The 19,648-nt window shown below is 51.9% G+C and overlaps 1 protein-coding gene across 1 annotated transcript in view; it reads left to right on the top strand.

The window, feature by feature from the left end:
- The window catches only part of DYSF (dysferlin), a 303,950-nt gene that overhangs the window by 137,728 nt on the left and 146,574 nt on the right, over positions 1-19,648 (top strand). Inside the window, exons 23-29 of the mRNA XM_074951962.1 lie at positions 1,504-1,696; positions 7,448-7,603; positions 13,280-13,411; positions 14,324-14,490; positions 16,706-16,820; positions 17,613-17,718; positions 19,000-19,142. Coding sequence (XP_074808063.1) covers positions 1,504-1,696; positions 7,448-7,603; positions 13,280-13,411; positions 14,324-14,490; positions 16,706-16,820; positions 17,613-17,718; positions 19,000-19,142 — 1,012 coding nt within the window. The remainder of the gene's footprint in view (positions 1-1,503; positions 1,697-7,447; positions 7,604-13,279; positions 13,412-14,323; positions 14,491-16,705; positions 16,821-17,612; positions 17,719-18,999; positions 19,143-19,648) is intronic.

Raw genomic sequence — 19,648 nt, 5'->3', positions numbered from 1 at the left:
TTTACCGGAGACCAGCCAGCCTTCATAAAGCGAAGTATTTATTCAGAACCAAAAGCATTACAGAGAAAGCCGATCTTGACAACAACAAACCATTTATATGTATGCCTAGCTCCCCAGGTGTCACCCATGGTGCACAAGAGCTGGTAGGTCTCAAAGCCCTTCAGACCCTTCTAGCAACTTTGTTCCTGTTGGTTACCATCTCGTGTGAGTTCTTAGATCCAGTGTGAGTGACCCTTCCTCTATAGCTGTCCTCCCACTTTATGTATTTCTCTGTTCCTTGTCTGCTGGACCTCTTGAATGTTGTAAAAAACAGTCTATGCCATTCCGCCCCAGGGGGTGGTACTTCCGCAAACCTGCTTATCTGTCTAGGGCAGTGATTTTCAACCTGTGGTCCGTGGACCCCTGGGTGTCTGCAGACTATGTCTAAGATTTCCAAAGAGGTCCACACCTCCATTCAAATTTTACAGAAAAGAAAAAAGGTTGAAAACATGGGTGTAGGGATTTGCAGTAATTACCTCTTAGTGACATTTACTTTCTGATGGTTCATTCATGCTTAGTGACTTCTCTGCAGTCACTACATTGCTTCTCATGTTTCAAGAAAGAAGGTAACCCCTTCATGCCCAGCAAGGTGAGAGGGGAAAGTGAGTCACACATATCCTTTTGTAAAAATAAATCAGACATTTTCCCAGTCTCCACATCCAGGACAGTTTGTCAGTGGGAATAGAGCCCATGACTTTCAATGCCAGAATCATAGACCTCTACCATTTGAACTGGAAAAACGAACTTGTAATTTGTAGTGGAAGGAGGCATTTAGCCTATATGTGGCACAGCCACTAGAGGGAGACATTATCAGCCCCCACAATTTGCACATATTATGGGAATTATTTTTAAACAACATCTTGCTGCGAGATTTACTAAGCCTGAGAAGACTGTGAGAGAGATAATAGACTATCAGTCAGTCTGTCTGTCTGCCTTCTCACTTTATAGATGGGGAAGAAAAAGTACAGCAAGGTTAAGGGATTTGCTCAGCGTCACTCTGGAAGGGCTGGGAATTGAACCCGGATCTCATTCTGTTTCAGTTGGACTTTTGTTCTTTAATATGTCTATAAGGGTAGCTCATAAATCATTGAGTTTTAACATGAAAACTCTTAAACAGCTTAGCACGATGAAGATGCTGTTGAGCTTCTGGAATATTTATCTTGCAGCTTGAGCCAACTTGTGTGTGTGTGTGTGTGTGTGTGTGTGTGTGTGTGTAGTGATGCACGAAGCTCAGTTACAACTCCTTTTTGGAACTCATTGCAATAGTGTCTCAGGGCTGTAAGTGTGGTTTGAACCTTCCTTGCCCTGGCACTTGTTCAGTCACCAAATATCTCTTTGGTGGCTTGTTATTTTTGCATAAACTTGCTCATAAAAAGAAAGTCCCCAGTAAAGCCGTTGCTTTGCAATGCACAGCTAACATTGGCCTGTTTCTCTGTGCTCCTTTCTCCCACCCCCCATCTGCAGCCAGCCGCTAGTTGATGTCAGCGACAAGACAGCCAGCACCCATCTGGATGAGTACATGTACAAATTCCGCAGCACCAACCTGAACCAGATTGTCCAGGCAGCTCTGAACCTGAAGCATGAGGATTCTGACCTCCAGACAGTGCTGGACCAGGCTGAGGACTGGCTCTTGAGACTAAAAGCCATGGCAGAGGAGGTAAAAGTGGGGATGAATTGCTTTTGCCCTGATGGCTCTTTATCTTTCCCACCCAGCCCATCTTGGTGCTATTACAGGCTTGTTTGAGGTAAGCCATCCTAACTGGGAGCAACTCCTTAGTATTTGCCTACATAGGGACCGGTGGGGGTGTCTACACTTAAAACATTACAGCTGTGCCACTACACCAGGGCAATGTTTCAGAGTAGACACTGCCCACCCCCTGAGAGGTGGTAGCTAGGTTGATGGAAGAATTCTTCCATCGACCTTGCACCTACAAAGGGACTTAGGGTTTTTTAACACCTCTGAGCAACGTAGTTATGCTGACCTAATTTTCTAGCATAGCTCAGGCCTTAATCTAAATGAATGGTTGAAGTGGATTAGTTAAACCCCATTAAAACCCTGTGTGGATGCTCTCATTGAGAATTAACATGGCCTTAACTCGGTTTAGTTATATTCACTTTGGAAGCAAATGAAGTTAAATCGAATTAAGGCCACATTCATTCTGAATGAACATCCGCATCAGAGTTTAATGTGGTTTACGTAATCCACTTTACATCGACACCTTTAGTTAATTCAGATTAATTTTCCAGAGTGTCCCCTTAGCAAATTTACCATTAGAACTTTCCCAAACTGATGCACGCTAGGAATTGTACTCTTTGAGACTCAGCAGGTTACCGACCCACCAGGGGAACAGATGATGATCTGGAAATTAATAATCCCCACCCAAACCTTCAAGGAGTAGGCTGTTTGCTTCATTAGAAATGAGATAGTTTAGGACTTTGTGACTGCTCAACTATTGCCAGGAGCTTCCAGGTACAATAAACTCTTCTCTAGTTGAAGTGAATGTTGATATTGGCACAGATTATCAAAGCTCGTTAGGTGCCTAAGGGCGTTAAGCACTTAAATTCCTTTGAGGATCTGGGCATTATCCTGTACAGCAAAACCTGCCTAAGCGCTCATTCCGGACCAGTGAAAAGCAGCCACCTATTAGCAGCTGGTCCTTAACTAAAAGCAGATCAAAACTGCATTGGGCACCTGTGCCCATTCAAGTGGTTGCTCCAGGATGGGGTAACCCTTCACCCATCCATGCAGACTCTCCCTCGGATCTGAGGACCAAACTGGGTCCTTTCCATTCCACACCTCATCATCTCGAGTAGCAAGGGCGCTCCAGGACAGATTCTTCCTTCGGTAACCCCTGTGCAGTTCACTTCCTTCAGAGGGTTTGCAGAGCTGTCACTACACTTTAAAACGGTTTACCGGTATAACTGTGACAGTAAGGGGGGTGATTTTTGCCTATGTGGTTATGCCAGCCAAGCCTGCCTGGTGTAGATACACTTATGCCGGTATAAGGTGCCTTATACCTGTATAACTTATTTCACTTCACTGAATTGGAATACGGTATGCTGATGTAACTGCCTGTCATGCTGGTGTAACTGCATCCATGCTAGCCTTGCAGTTCTGCTTTAATTATGCCGTTAAAGAATTAAAGGGACAAACTTTTAAGCACAGAGAAGGCCTGGGGGGATCCTAGTAAGCAATTCTGTTGCTGATGCACAAGCCAGAGGAGATGTCTAGCTCACCCTCCCATACCTGAGCTGGCTCTGGAGGGCTAAGGACTTGTCTGTCCATGGAAGGTATTCTGGAATAAGGTAGGGAGTGAATTTAAAATGCTATAGCTATGCCAGAGTAAGGGCTGGTCTATACTGAAAACTTACATCGGCACTCTCTGATCTCCACAACAGTTTTCTTGGAGGTTTCATTAAAGGCACTGGCTGGCTGGGTTTCTAACCTCAGAAGAAATACACAATACAGACAATGTCACCCCGGTCAGGTTTGCTTTTAAGCCTGCTGGCTTCCCGTAGGGTGAAGGTTGCTGCTGTGCAGAACATCAGTGCAAGGGCCTGTGCATCCCACCTAAGCTCTTGATATATGGAGTCCATAGGCCTTCGACTGACCTGCTGCACAGGGGTGAATTTTATCCATCATGTTCGGTAGCAATTGGTTTGGCTCCTCTCTGCCACACTCTGTTCTAGAGGGGGGTTGGGGTGAGTGAGGGGCATCCAGATCTGGATCCAAATGTTCCTAAAGTTCAGGGGTGCTGGGGAATCTGGAGGTTCGGGTTCAGCCCATTATCCAAGGTAGGGCCCAGTCCCCCTGTTTGGACCCTGACTCCCTGAAATCTGGGCGGTGTTTGGTTCTAGGCTGGCAGTCAGTCTTGGCTTTATACCTTAAATGGCAGGATTTAGAACATCCAGAGTCTAGCCTGTTAATTTGGGGTGCAGCCTCTGGTTTCCAAGCCATCAAAGCTTTCTAAGGCCTGATTTTCAAACCGAGGGGAATTTGCTGGCCCAACTGCCAACTCCGACATCAAAGGTGGGAGTTTGGAAGCCCCCTTAAAATGCCTGTGTTTGAAAACTGGGCCTGGCGGTTCCTGGGATGGTGTCCTGGGTTATGGGACGCTCCTTAAAACAAAGCCATGACATTTGGTAGCAAAGTGCCATAGTTGGAGCTTTATTAATTCCCTCTACATTCAACCTAGGCTGCGCTTATCCCTGTAGGGTGTGAGACCCCCCCCCCCCCCAGCCATGGCCAAGGCAGTTTTACCACTGATTTCAGTGGGAGAGTGATTTGGGTTTAAATGCCCAGGGCTAGAACCTCAGCGGCTGGAAATAGCTCCGCTGAAGTTAGTGGCAATGTTGATTTGTACCAGATGGGGCGCTGCTGGCCCCCAGAGTCTACGCCCAGCCAGCAGCACGATGTAAAACCCGGGGCTGGATTCTCTGGCGGAGGGAGATCCATCTCTTCTTTGGTTGTTCCAAGATCCTGGTCAGGCAGTTGCGGGAGGGCGGGGGGGGGGGTGATGTTGCAGCCCAGTGACTGTTTCTGTGATCTTTAAAGCCACCCGCAGTGAAAGCACAGAAGAGAAGGAGCTGGCCTCCCTGCCTTGGGACTGGAGCCACAGGAAGGGTTTTGTGGTGTCCCTCCTTTAATGGGATCTAAAGTCCCTCGCTCCCCTTTGGGGACAGGCTATTTTCATCCCCCAACAGAGCTTTAGCACTGAGGTCAGCGCAGGAGGTACCTGGTGCCCTTGCCAGCTGCTGTGATTGTGGTGTCAGAGACTCTCTCTCTCAGGGAAGAGGGAGGCACATTTCAGAATGTGGGCCAGCAGCTGCAGTGGTTTCTGGTTTGCGACTCTGCCAGCCCCAGCTTTGAAATAGAACATTTGGTCCTGAAGTCCAGATTAGTGAAGGGAGTCGACTGCCCTTGCTTGCCTACCTCCTGCTGGCTGGGGCCGGGCATCCCACTGGCTGCTGTGGCTCTCCCCTCTTGGCTGGAGGGGCCGTGCTGCAGAGGAGCCACCGGCCGGACGGGAGGGAGAAATGCCCTGACACTGGGGGAGCGTCTGCTGAAGCAAATAGGACGCTTGGTGCTGAGGATAATAGTCCAGGCTGTTCTGCTGCTGTTTCCTGCACTGGATTTCTCTTTGCTTCCTCATTCACAGCCTCTGTGTCTCTGCATTCACCCTTCATCCCCACTCCATCCCCCTCTCACTTCCCCTAAGCAGAACCCGATAACTTCAACGTCTAAGCTACAATTTCAAATGCACCGTGTTTGGGTGGGCTTGAAATTTGCCCCCGAGCCTTGAGAGTTACACTCTCTAGCATCGTCCTGCAGGCTGGGGCTCGCCGGGGAATGGGCAAGTGGCTGAAAGGGAATAGTGGGGTAGCATGATTTCTGCGCTCCTGAGTTAGGACTGGCCATGGGACAGGCGCTATTTCTGTCTTGAAATTGTCGAGCTGATGAAAGGTGCCAAAATGGCAGCCCTGCGGAACGACCTCTAGTGATGCACAGAAACTACACGGCACTGACACCAGTAGTGCCAGTGTAAGTCCTCCCCCATGGCATCAGCGGGGCTTGGGCCGGCAGCACCGAAGCACAGAGTGCTACCACCCAAGCCAAAGGAGACAGTCCATTAGCTGCCTGCAGCAGTAGGCTGTTATCCTCTTTCTGGAGCAGCCACTAGAGAAGGTTGTGACACACATCACGCAGGCTTGCTACGCAAACCAGGCTAGTGGGCCTTGCTCATGCTTGCAGGGTGCAGGGGGGTTCCGTGTTCATGTCCCAGTCAGTCCTTTCCTTCTCTGCTGTGTCTGTCGGCAAGGGGGCCGGGCACAATGGTGGTTCTTGGGAGAAGGCCACCAAATAACCACGAGAAACTAACAGCTTGTGATCAGTTCTGACCTTGTGCTGGGTCCTCACCTTTGACTGCCAGGCAGAAGGCTCCATATCTGAGATACCCAGCCCCTGCTTGGGAGCTACACGTAGCGCACGTGCTGAGCATTTGCTGATGCACTGAATCCTAGTGTAATGACCCTTCCCACCATGTGTCTTCATCGGCGTGTGAATCCAGGACCTTTGCACTGAAAGCTCACACCTCTACCGCTTGAGCTAAAGGAGTGACACCCCTAATGTGCCCCAAGGCCTCTCCACTCCACCCCCCCAGGCCCCGCCCACCTGCTGCTCCCTGCTCTCCGCCCTCACCCAAGTGCCTCCCCCAGCTGCCAAACAGCTGATCGGGGCAGCTACCCAAACAGCTGTGGCTGGCGGGTGCTAAGCACCCACTATTTTTCCCATGGGTAGTGGGTAGGTGCCCACAGCACTTGGCAGCAGATGGCGTCCTTGTTGGCGCCACCAGCAGAGGCCAACTAAACCATGGAGACTAAACTGCCGAGATGAAGCCCGTCACAGGATGCACTTGCCTTGCCAGGCTGTCTTTGCTGTGGTCACAGCCAGCGGCCTTCAGCCTCCAGGGCCGTCCTCCTCGGCACAGGCCAGGAGGAGGAAGCTGCAAGGGGTGTGTGTGGTGTCTCTGCGACTCTGGGGCAGAGTTTTTCTGGGCGACATCCACTGGCTCCTTGGACTCCTCCTCGGGGCAGTGGGCACTATCTGGGGTCCTCTGCGTGGTGTCCTCTTCTGGATCCCTTGTTTGGACCCTGGGACCTGCACCCCTATCCCTGTGTTAAATTTTGGGTCTGTGTCCTCCTCCTTTTGTTGGTATTGTGAGCTCCACCTACTACCCCCACATGTAAACGTGCTGACACCACACCTGATGCTCTTGTGGGTGAGGGCTTTTGGAGACTAGGGGGCTTCCTCCCTCCTTCCTGCTGAGGTCAAGTAGCCTGACCCCTTTCATGGACAGGGAAATTCAAGCACAGGAAAACACCCCCAACAAACCAGCAACTGATTCTGAGGGTCTGCAACTACAGAAGGCAGGACTGGGTCTAGCTGCGTAACAGTGGGGCAGGGTGGTCCAGTGGGTAGGGCCCTGCGTTCAGACTTGGGTTGGGTTCCTGACTTTGACTTGCTGTGTGATCTTGGACAAGTCCCATCCCTGTTTGGTGCCTTAGTTTCCCCTCCCACCCTTTGTCCATCTGGTCTATTTTGACAGTAAGCTCTTTGGGGCGAAGACTGTCTGACTCTGTGTTTACATAATGCCTAGCATAACGGGGCCCTGTTCTCCACTGGGGCACGTAAGCATTACTGTAATACATTAATAATGATGGGTCTTTCCCGTCTCTGCTTTCTGCGACCCTGCCAGCTGTCTCGGAGCTGCCTGCTCTGTGGTGAGACCTGCTGAGATTCCACTACTCCCCCTCCGTGTCTCACTTTTCAGCCTGGATTTTTGTTGACTCATGGTATTGATTTGGGGAGGTTGAATAGATGCGATTTGTCTGCCACCGTGTTTTCCAGCCCCAGAACAGCCTGCCAGACATAGTGATCTGGATGCTTCGAGGAGACAAACGCGTGGCTTACGCCCGGGTGCCAGCCCATGAAGTTCTTTTCTCCAGGACCGGCGCCAACTGCTGTGGCAAGAACTGTGGGAAACTTCAGACGATATTTTTGAAAGTAGGTTGGGTTTTTCTTTTTGAAAGTATATTTGTTTTTAATAACATTTTTCTCCCCTTAAAAAATAACCAACAAAACCCAGCAGGGAAATCTGTAAACAGGGAAAAAATAAAGCCAGCAGTGCCTGTAAAAACAGCAGATGTTTAGGGTTTGGATTCCACTCCTATTTGGGATTGCAAGGTGAGGGAGAGGGGAGAATGCTCTGGTGTTTGTCTTTGCTCCCCAACTGTGCAGAGGAACCCCCCCCCCCCGATTGTGGTGTTTGCCCCCCAGTAGTCACCTGAGAGTCAAGAGATCTGGGTCTAATCCTGGCTTGCTGGGTGTGCTTGGATAAGTTGCATCGCCCCTCTGTGACTCAGTTTCCCCATCTGTAAATGGGGAACATGGTACTTGGCCTCCGATGTCGGAACGAAATATCCTAAAAATGATTAGCTTTCTGGAGGAGCTGGATTCCACACCCCTCCCCAAGGCATGTAGAGGTGTTAGTGTCAACTGCAGCGCTACACCCGCTTCATGGGTGTAGAATCATAGAGGATTATGGTTGGAAGAGACCTCAGGAGGTCATCTAATCCTGCTCAAAGCAGGACCAACGCCAACTAAATCATCCCAGCCAGGGCTTTGTCAAGCCGGGCCTTAAAAACCTCTAAGGATGGAGATTCCACCACCTCCCTAGGTAACCCATTCCAGTGCTTCACCACCCTCCTAGTGAAATAGTTTTTCTTAATATCCAACCTAGACCTCCCCCACTGCAACTTGAGACCATTGCTCCTTGTTCTGTCATCTGCCACCACTGAGAACAGCCGAGCTCCATCCTCTTTGGAACCCCCTTTCAGGTAGTTGAAAGCAGCTATCAAATCCCCTCCTCATTCTTCTCTTCCGCAGACTAAACAAGCCTAGTTCTATCAGCCTCTCCTCGTAAGTCATGTGCCCCAGCCCCCTGATCATTTTCGTTGCCCTCCGCTGGATTCTCTCCAATTTGTCCACATACTTTCTGTAGTGGGGGGCTCAAAACTGGACGCAGTACTCCAGATGTGGCCTCACCAGTGCTGAATAGAGGGGAATAATCACTTCCCTTGATCTGCTGGCAATGCTCCTACCAATATGCCCTTAGCCTTCTTGGCAACAAGGGCACACTGCTGACTCATATCCAGCTTCTTGTCCACTGTAATCCCTAGGTCCTTTTCTGCAGAACTGCTGCCTAGCCACTCGGTCCCCAGCCTGTAGCGGTGCATGGGATTCTTCCCTCCTCAGTGCAGGACTCTGCACTTGTCCTTGTTGAACCTCATCCAATTTCTTTTGGCCCAATCCTCCAATTTGTCTAGGTCACTCTGGACCCTATCCCTACCCCTACCCTCCAGCATATCTACCTCTCCCCCCAGCTTAGTGTCATCTGCAAACTTGCTGAAGGTGCAATCCATCCCATCGTCCAGATCATTAATAAAGAAGTTGAACAAAACCGGCCCCAGGACCGACCCTTGGGGCACTCCGCTTGATACCGGCTGCCAACTAGACATCGAGACGTTGATCACTACCCGTTGAGCCCGACAGTCTAGCCAGCTTTCTCTCCACCTTATAGTCCATTCATCCAATCCATACTTTTTTAACTTGCTGGCAAGAATCCGCTGTTCACTGGGGAGCTGCTCCTGCTCATACTCGCAAGGGGAAAATGTCTCCTGGTGCAGTGCTCCTCCACTGGAGCCACAGGGCTAGCTGCCATAGTGACAGCGTAAGCATTCCCGGGGACTGGCTGTCATTAGCAATCGAACCTGCTTCCACACTCCCAGCAGGTACTGGGAGCTGTCATGGAGAACCCACTCCAAAATGCCCGTTGGCAGTGATCTGTGTGCCTGACACCAACGTTTTCACTGTCTCCCTCTTTCCCTGCAAAGGCTTTTCCCCAGGGGGCGGAGTCAGCCGTAGAACTTTGTGAGCGTGGTGCTACTTTGAGTGGGAGTGCGACACCTACTGGACACGGTGAGCCGGACCTGGTTTGATGTCACTCGCTAGTTTGAAGTAGAGTCAGTGGTGGATTCTCTGCCACTTGAAGTCTTTTAGATCCTGATTTGAGGATGTCAGTGACTCAGCCAGAGGTTAGGGGTCTAGTACCGGAGTGAGTGGGTGAGGTTCTGTGGCCTGCGATGTGCAGGAGGTCAGACTGGATGATCCCGATGGTCCCTTCTGGCTTTGAAGTCTATGAGTAACACAGGAGGTGATCAAACAACTAGGCCAAGGCACAGACATTCTCCAGCTGACCATCTGTCTTCCTCAGCACTGTGGTGTCCCTCGATCCTGCTGGGATACAGGGACATACTTAATCTCTCTCTGCCTCAGCTCATCTGTAAGGGGGGAAGAATTGCAACTTTCCCTAGGCCTCAGCTAGTCTGTTTCCTGAGACTCGCAGCCACGGGTACTTTTATTGCAGTGTAGATGTACCCAGAGTCCCTTCCTCACACTTTCTGTCCTTGGTTACTTCTGTTCAAGCATAACCTTCTGGTTCAGCCTGGGTTAGGTTCCTCTGTAGCTGCTGGCTCACCAAGTGGATGAGCGCCTACTAGTGCTACCGGCATGCCATTCTTGTAGCTCCTGTGCTAGAAGCCTGTCCTTTTTAGCGAAGAAGCTTCTGGGTCCGATTTCCACCAAGGGCCAGCATTTTGGGATTGTTTCACCACCCCATTGCAGTCAGCGGGATTACCCAGTTGTAAACGAGGACAGAATTTGACTGAGGGAGTTTTAAATTCCCAACCCGCAGCTACCCAAATGAACTGAAGTTATGATCCCCTTGCCAAAGAAAGCTTCTTGTGTCTCGAATGAAATGTCTTCTCTCCAGTCCTCCCCATTTGGGAGCTGCAGCTCTAAAAAACAGCTGGCAGGAAAGGAAGAACCAAAATATTTAGTTTTTTTCTCAGCTTCAGCTACGGATGGAAAACTAGCATCACTTAAAAACAAAAAAAAAAAAAAAAAAAAAAAAAGCAAGAGAGAGCAAAAAAACCAAACGAGACATTTCACTGTTTATTTTTTCTATTTTTGTTCAAATATGTTGGCCGCTTTCAGTGTCTTAGTCTTGAAGGTCGTCTTACCAGTAGATAAACAGCACCAACCACTCTGCAGAGAGTCGCATCCTCTCTCCTGCTCTTTGCTGGGTGAAAATAGATCAGCAGCCCAGAAGACTCCTGTCTCATGGTTTACCTGCAAGCCAGGACACCTGGGTTCTATCCCTAGCTTGCTGCAGGACCTGGGGCAAGTCACTTAACCGTGCGCTGCCTCAGTTTCCCCTGCCTACCTCGCTTACAGGGGTGTTGTGAGGAATGGTATGGAACAGCTAGATCTGGTCTGGAGCTTTTCAGACTAGTTTTTTGTTGGAAGTATCTCGATTCACCGAAACTTTTCACAGGAAAGGGTCAGTGAAAACGAGAGAGCAAGCGAGCTAGTGAGCACTTTCCACTTCAGTGTAGCCAGTTGTCTAGTGGATAGAATGCTCGCATGGGAGACCTGGGTTCAAGTCCTTGCTTTGCCTGAGTCACAGTGGGGGCCATAGTATTGACTATTCTGCAGAGGGTGTGTCTCTGGCTTTTCACCAAAATATTCAAAAGGTCTTGGTTTCATCCCGATGCAAAACAGGCAAGATTTTGAAATCTTGAAAATGCTCATGGGACAGGAAAATTGTTTCCCACCTGGCTATAGTAACAACTCCCCCCCCCGCCCCCCAAAAGAACCAGTCTTCATCAGGGTTTGAGCCCTGAAGCACAGACCTCCACCATTTGTGCTGATGGAGTAACTCCACTACTTAGCTGCAGTAGTAGGCTGTTACCCTCTAGTGGCAGGGCACACAACAAGGTTGGCCAGTTGGGAAGCCATTTGATGTTGTCAGATGTGATACAAGTGATGAGCGTTATTGTGTATTTCCCTGTCTACATAAAGAGCATAGAGCAGATCCATTTACCTCTGAGAGGTACCAGCTTATGCAGTTACTTACACAGTTTAGAAACTTTTTAAAGAGAAGGGACCAGATTTTGCTCTCATTTACTCAGGTGTCCCTCTGGAGGTGTCCCTGGCTCCCGTGGGGCCACTTTGGATTTACACCAGCATCACTGGACAGAATTTGGCCTCAGCACATGTCCACATGCTGTATCATTAGCCAAGGCAATGTTAGCTGGTCCAGACTGCTGGGCACATGGGGGGAGCTTGTAATCTTTGATGCCAGCATCTGTGCCCTCCCAGCATGGCAATGCATGTAGTGGTTAATGTGCTTCGGGCCATCACCCCCTTGTGTGCATCAGTCCCCTTTGCATGTTGGGGATGTTGCAGAGGGTTCCAGGCCCATTGGCAGTAGCTCAGGGCCTTCTCAGGCAGCTGTACCCATATGTCAGACTCACGCTTTGGCTGTAGCAGCCTGTGCCTGCTGCTTCCCATTCCTGTGGGCTCTGAGCTGGTATGGAACCGGGGCTGCTCCACAGCCCTGTCTGCTGGGAGGCTGGCGTTTGGCACAGACCAGCTCCAGGGCATGCAGACGGGAGCAGGGGGCACTGGTGGTACTTTAGGACCCATCACGTGTGCTCATCGTGTGACTGTGGGCACTGGTGGAAAATCAGGGCCTTCCAGCTCACCTTACCCACCCCCTAATCCAGAGTGACCCTCCACAGGGGAGCTGCAACCACAGAGAGCTCTTAGGGGGCAGACTCCCTAGACCCTCGGGGCTCCGTCCCCAGAGCAACCAGCACTGGCCAGAGGGTGCAGCGGGGAAGTCAGGGCCTGCCGGAAAGTACTTCATGGCCTCTTGACGTCATCCTGTCGCTCAGCATTTGCTGCACTGTCATTGGCTCTTGGACCCGCCCCCTTCATCCTGCCCCTTGCCTGCTATGGTCACTCTTCAGCTGCTCAGCCTCACTCTCCCCCACCCCTTTCTCTGCCTCAGTTTCCCTTTGCCTGCCCCCTTTACCAGTAGACTAAGCTCTTTGGGCCATGGGGAGGCAGCTTCCCCGCCATGCATGCAGCCCCCTGCTCAGTGTGGGCACTACCCCAGCTAAAGGACAGAGGGAGCTGAGGATCCCAGGCACAAAAAGCTGAAGCACCAGCCTGTTTTTCAGGAGCAGGCTGCCACTGCTGTCTGGAGAGTAGGGACCTGGTTGTGCCCACAGGGCATGGCAAAGACCGGGATGTGGGGCAGTTGTGCTCAGTGGTTGGAGCAGAAATAGGAGCCCAGGGCAGAGCCGAAGTCAGGAATCAGAGCCGAAGGGCAGGACTGGGTTACCTGGAGTAAAGCAGGTGTGGCAGCAGGCAAGTACTTTGAGCACCCACTGAACTGCTACTGGGCTTAAAACCCGGTCTTCTGACAGGTGGAGCCAATCAGGCAACTGACTATAAGCCAGCTGCACTTGTTAGGTTGCCCAGAGATTGGCTTTGCCACAGGCTCTGATCCCTAACAGGGCACAGCGGGTCAGGGGTGGCGTGGGGTTCTGTTGTCCAAGAGCAGGTTCTAGGCAGTGCAGCCACTATAGGGCACACCACACACTCCTTTGCATGCCTGGGTGGCCATGTCACTGGGTGCACAGGAGTGAGTAGGGCTCTGCTTCCACCTTCTCTCATCCTTATTGGACAGGCGTTAGCCCAGAGCAGCCCTTACCCTTAACAGGCAACCGCTGCCCTGCGGATATTAATTGGGTTCCCTTTCTTTGGCAGTACCCACAGGAAGAGGCGATGAGCCCCAGGATCCCGGCCCAGTTGCGGGTTCAGCTCTGGTTTGGTCTGGCTGTAGACGAGAAGGAGTTTAACAAGTACGCAGAAGGGAAGCTCTCCGTCTTTGCGGAAACCGTGAGTGGACACCGGTGTTCCCTCTAAATTTTCCCCACCCACGTGCAGAATGAATTTTGTTGTATGCACCAATGTGGAGGTGATGTGTCACATCAATTGGTGCACGTAGCAAAATTCATGTGGTGGGGTGGGGCCCCAGGGTTTGGCGTGTGGGAGGGGCAGAGGGTTGGGGTATGGGGGGGGAGGAATGAGGGCTCTGGATGGGGGTGCAGGCTGCCCCAGGGCTACGGCAGGGAGAGAGGATTCCACCCAGCTCTCTCTCCCCGGTCGGACCAGGGCGCCTCACCCCTGGCCGCGGCAGGTCCAGGACGGGCCTGGGTTCGGGCTGGGGGAGGGGCACCTGTCCCCTGGCCACGGCAGGTCTGGGTTCCCCAAGCGCCTGCCCGGCACTTAATAGGCTGCGGCGCAGTTGTGTGGCCATGCAGTTTACAAGGAACTTAGGTTGACACTGAGTTTCGGATCCTTGAGTCCTCCTGCTTCTTCCCTCTAGGGGCGCTAATGTGGCAGGTAAGCGTCCTGCCCTGGAAGGAAGTGAATTCAGGGCTCTGCTGCGAGTTGGTGCAGTTATTCATGGCAGGAAGGGCAGCCACAGTCCAGCTGTAAACACAGTCATTCCAAGCAGACCCTGAGCCGGGGGTTGGGTCCTTCACCTCTGGGTCACTAAGTCAGCATGAGCGAAATCTAACAGCCCCTGAAGATCATGGCCACGCTCTTTGGTGGCCTGCATGGAGTTGGCTTCTCAGGCCACGCCTTTGGCAGTATCCCTCAAACTGCCTCTGGGATGGAGTGTTCTTCCCTGTGTAGTGAATTTACTCCCAAGTAGCTGCTCTCTGGTGGGTCTCTTTCCATGCTCTCGCTGTTCCCATATACCCAACTGTTATCCTGAAAGCGTCTCTCATTTTGATGTCTAAGTATGAGAACCAGGTGAAGCTGGCACTGGTTGGGAACTGGGGGACAACTGGCCTGACTTACCCCAAATACAGCGACGTGACCGGCAAAATCAAACTGCCTAAGGACAGCTTCCGTCCCTCTGTCGGCTGGACGTGGGCCGGGGACTGGTTCATCAGCCCAGAAAAGACGTGAGTACATTGCTTGATGGACACAGTAAGATAACAGTTCTGGTGCCCACAACTCAAGAAGGATGTTGGTCAATTGCAGAGGGTTCAGAGAAGAGCCACGAGAATGATTAAAGAAAACCTGCCTGTAACGGGGTGGGATTCACCCCTGTGGCACCTCCTGCTGGTTCCTGGGAATTAGCTCAGTTTCCAGCTCCAGAGTGCCCTCTGCAGGCCCACATCCCTCCTGGACCGCAGTGCCCCTTTCTTTGGATGCTGCCCCAGGCAGTACACCCACTCTCTGGGTCTCCCCACCCAGGGGAACCCCCACCCACAATCCCCACCTTGCCTCAGTACATGGCTACTGCCAGCCACCATCTAGCCCCCGCTCACTGGGGAGGACTGCAGTCTAATTGCCACTCATCACAGGCAAGGAGGGGTTTGGACCTGCTGCCTCTGCCTACCCCTCAGGCTATCCCCTGCAACCCCAGTACCTATTTGGCCTTATACTAGGCCACAGCCCGGGAGGGGGGTTTCCAGGCTAGAGCTCCCCAGCCATGCTCCACTCCAGGTACCTTCTCAAGCTTCCCCAGCAGCCAGGCCGAGCTCCCTCCACAGCTAGAAGAGACTCCATCTGCTTCTGGCCCACTGCCCTCTCATAAAGGCCAGCTGAGCCCTGATTGGGGCGTGGCCACAGCTGAGCCAGCTTCCCCAATCAGCCTGGGAACTGCGTGACCACCCCACTACACTGCCTTGTAGCAGTAGACTCAAGGAGCTCAGTCTGCTTAGCCTAACAAAAAGCAGATATGAGGTGATTTGATCACAGTTTATAAGTACTTGCATGGGAACAAATATATATTTGTATATTTAACACCATTATAAATGATGGAGGCAAAGCGGGGTTTGGGGTGGAGGCTGACAGGTCGCAACCCCCCATGTAATAATCTCGTGATGCCCTGAGGGGTCCCGACCCCCAGTTTGAAGACCCCTGGACTAGATGATCACAATGGACTCGTCTGGCCTTCGAATCTATGAATCTGTCCCTCAGCAAGGGGCATGGGAGCTCCCTGTTTAAATAGCATTTGTCAATTACAAGACGTTTCATCTAAGGGTCCATAAACACCCTAAGGACATGTAGCGCCTGATAGCAAACCATCCGGCAGCCTAGAGGGATGTGGGTCTGGGGCTCAGCTCTTCCCCTGACAACTGTTGAGAATTCAGTGCACTTCCTAAACTATTAAATTAAGATGATTTGTATTGCAGTAGCATCTAGCAGCCCCAGGTGTGAACCAAGCACCTTTTGCGCTAGGTGCTGTACAAATACAGACAAAAAAGATGGTCCGCTGAAAGGAGCTTCCAAGCTAACAAGCTGCTGGTCCCCAGTGCAGAGCCTAAGTACAAGAGATTTGGGTATGGGGCCTACCTGAGGGATTTGGGGGGCTGGACCTGGAAGCAGGTTGCAGGGAATTTCTGCAGCGCAAGAGCGGCCCATGCTGGCTTGGTGGCCAGTGGATCCACTCACTGCACATATCCACAGACCTGGTCCTGGTACCCACCAGTCTGTCCATTCCCCTGGTCTGCAGCTGGATAGGGCTCAAGGGGATAAGCCGTGGCCTTTGATCCTGACCTACCTCGCCCATGTCTTTAGGTCAGACTGGATGATCACAGTGGTCCCTTCTGGCCTTGGAATCTGGGAATCTGTGAACTCCAACTTTCACAGACAGTGCCATTGCAGAGCTCAGCTGTATACTGCACAGAGCTGGGAGATCCCTTTGCACCGCCTTCCCACTGCCTGGGGCCTCCACGCATGATCCATGGTATTGCTGGCCTCCCATAGCTCTTGAACTGCCAGGAGACAGTGGCCCTGTATAAGCATTTCACCCACCATGGAAATGCAGTCACCTCTGGGGTGGGACATGGCAGCTGTTGAATGGTGCAGTGCAATGCAAGTTCACACAAGAAGCAAATCCAGCTGGAATAGCGTGTCTGGCTGAAACAGCAGTGCGGATGCTGCAGTTCAGGCTTATGTCTGCTTTGGAAGAGCCTATAACTGGAGTGTCCACAATCCAGCTGTATTTTCTAGGCATCTGCTCAGCAGCACTGGTGAGCATTTTCCGTTCTGTGGGTAACGGGTTGGGATCTAGGAGGCAGCAGCTGGCTGAAAGGACGAGTGTTTGTGGAGACGATGCAGGGGAGCTCTCAGTTGCTTTTCTTTCCCTCTCATCCTCCCTGGATGCAGGTTACTTTATGACACAGATGCCGGTCACATGAGCTTTGTAGACGAAGTGTTTGAGAATCAAGTCCGGCTTCCTGGAGGCCAGTGGATCCACATGGCTGAGGCCTACACGGATGTGGTAAGAACTCCCTTCCCCCCCCACCCCCGTAGACTGCTGTTGTATTCCTTTAGATGGCAACCCCCCTGATTGTCCTAGGATTCTGTTCCCAGCTCTGCCACTGGCCAGCTGGGTGACCTTGGGCAAGCCACTTCCCCACTCTGTGCCTCAGTTTCCCCATCTGCCAAATGAGGATAATGATCCTGGCTTGCTTTGTAGAGTGTTTTGAGATCTGTTGGTGAAAAGAGTTAGGTTATTTATTCATAGTGTCAATCAAACCACGCCCGCATTAACCGACTGAAAAGGTAGCCCGTGTCGTAGATTGTGGAATCCCCTACACATTTCAGACTTCAGGAATGTATTTGCACCGAGGGATCAAAAAAAAAAGGTTTAGATTTACTGACCATTTCACAGAGGGGTCATCGGGAAATGACTGCAGCTCATCCACTGATCAGCAGATCCCCTTGTGCATTCTCAGGGAATCCATTCTGCACCATCCGGCCAAGTGCTGTCAGTTTAGGGAGGGCTCCCTGTCTCATTGGGCCATATCTAGCACAGCAAGTGAGTCCCTGCGGGGAGTCTCAGCACAACCCGAACAACGGAGCTATTGCAGCATTTCCATCCATAGATACTATTTACAAAGCATCAGGATGGAGCCTGGCACTGGGTGCTCTATGCTCCAGAAGGCTCACAGGCTAAAAGGAGAACTGATACAAGGCCGGCTTTGTTGCTAGCCACTTTGGAAGTCCGCGTGGGCTGTGGGTGCGCTCATAGGCCGATTATTGCTCAGTAAACGCACCCCATGTCTTCCAGAATGGGGAGAAAGTGCTTCCTAAGGAGGAGATCGAGTGTCCCCCAGGATGGAAATGGGAAGACGTGGAATGGGACACAGATCTCAACCGAGCGGTTGATGAGAGAGGTATGCCAGAACCTTACGTATATTTGAGCTTCCCTCCCCATCCCCTTTTACTCTGCTCACTGTGGCCATTGCCTCTCCAGGGAGGAGCCCTGCAGACAGCTTCCCCATCCCAGCCTACCTGTCCCCCTTTGTCCACTACAGCTACAAAAACATTCCCTCCATTTCTACCTGGGTCTACTCTGGTGCCCCACTGCAGTGCTTCCATTCACGTCAGTGGGAGCTGATGGATCCTGGGATGCGTCTGTGCTGAGAGTTCTCTCCCCCATCAGTCTAGCACGAGGACAGCTCGGCTGAAGTTAGCAGGGATGGAAGCGCTCGTGCCAGCAGGGTGAAAGCGTTTTTATCCCTCTGTTCGTGCTGGACCAGCGATGGGGAAAGGGCCAGCATAGAAGAGGCCAGCAGATCCCTAGCGCAGCCACAGCCAGGATTCCTCACCAGAAAGATACCGACAGACGGGCGAGAGAGCAACAAAAGTCCCCTAGAGGGACTGCCCCTGCTTTGACAGAGCCAAGCTAAAAGGGGGAACATTGGCTGCTGAGCCTTGGAAAGGTGTGAGTGCCGAGGAGGAAAGGAATATGTAGGGACACAAGGGGTTACTAGGAGGAGGGTGAGATGCAGCTGGGCTGGATCTGAGCCTCCTGATAGTGCGAAGCGGTCAGCTGGGTAGTGTGCTCCCATAGGACGGGGTAGGCACCCATCACATACCTTCTTATTGAAGGGACCAGCAGATTACTTAACCTGGCAGCCAAACCAACCAGAGTTGCTGGAGTGGGACGCAGCACGGGACACCCCACTGGAGTTCAAGACCAGCACGTTAACCACTCAGCCGTCCCAGATGGACGACAGGGGACTGCAAACCAGCCTGGACAAATGACTAGAAATGCTGGGAACCATCTGGATGACCTAGAAGGATTTGTTCTAAGGTCACACCCTAGAGTTGAATGTCCACAGAGCAGCCCCCTGAATGAATCAGCAGTAGGGCATGCACACCCAGGGCCATCTGGTCCAAAGCACGGAGCCTCGGGCACTTGAGCTAAAGGGGTAACTCTGACATCTGGCAGCAGTAGTAGGCTGCTATTCTCTGTGTGGCCAGCCACTCGGAGCGGGGAAGTGACACACACTTTAAAAGCATGTTGCAGGCAGGTTCTGGAAAGCGAGCTTTGTTATTTAGGAAAACCCCAGCTGAAATTGATTTTGAAAGCATCTGCAATGACTTAATGGTTAGATGCAAAGGCAGCTGCCCTATCCCCGCGTTCACCCTGGTATCTCCTTTACTCTGAGGCTGGGAGTACGGCATCGCTATTCCACCAGACCGCAAGCCCAAGGCCTGGGTGCCGGCCGAGAAGATGTACCACACTAGCCGCCGGCGGCGGTGGGTGCGGCTCCGCAGGAGGGACCTTAAGCAGATGGAGGCTCTGAAAAAGGTATGGCGATCCCAGAGGAGAATAATACCTAGGGCCAGATCCCCAAATGGGGTCCATTGGCGTTGCTCTGTTCCCAGCTCTGCCATTGGGCTGCCGGGTGATCTTGGGCAAGTCACTTTGCCTCTGATTCACAGTCGTAAAATGGGGGTGATGCTACTGACCTCCTTTCCAAAGCACTTTGAGATCTGATGGAAAGCCCTGTTTGAGAGCTACATAGTATGACTTGTGGGGTGGCGTATGACTCTATCTGCGTAGGGGGAGAAAATTTGGCCCTTCGATGGTATGCTTTTCTGGGCAGGGACCTTGGCTTCCCCTCGGCCTCAGAAGCACCTGGGACACTGACACAATAGGAATAATTGTGAGGTTATTGCTGTTGTTTTATTAATAAGTCAATGGGGCAGGACCCCAGCTGGTGTCAGTAAGCCACAGCTCCATTGGAGTCAATGGGGCAGGTCCCCTGCTGGTGTCAGTCGGCCACAGCTCCATTGGAGTCAATGGGGCAGGTC

The sequence above is a fragment of the Natator depressus genome, chromosome 4 (assembly GCF_965152275.1).
Source record: "Natator depressus isolate rNatDep1 chromosome 4, rNatDep2.hap1, whole genome shotgun sequence".
In the NCBI taxonomy this organism is placed as follows: domain Eukaryota; kingdom Metazoa; phylum Chordata; order Testudines; family Cheloniidae; genus Natator; species Natator depressus.
The sequence above is the reverse complement of the archived record's forward strand: the minus strand, read 5'-3'. Positions and strand labels throughout refer to the sequence as shown.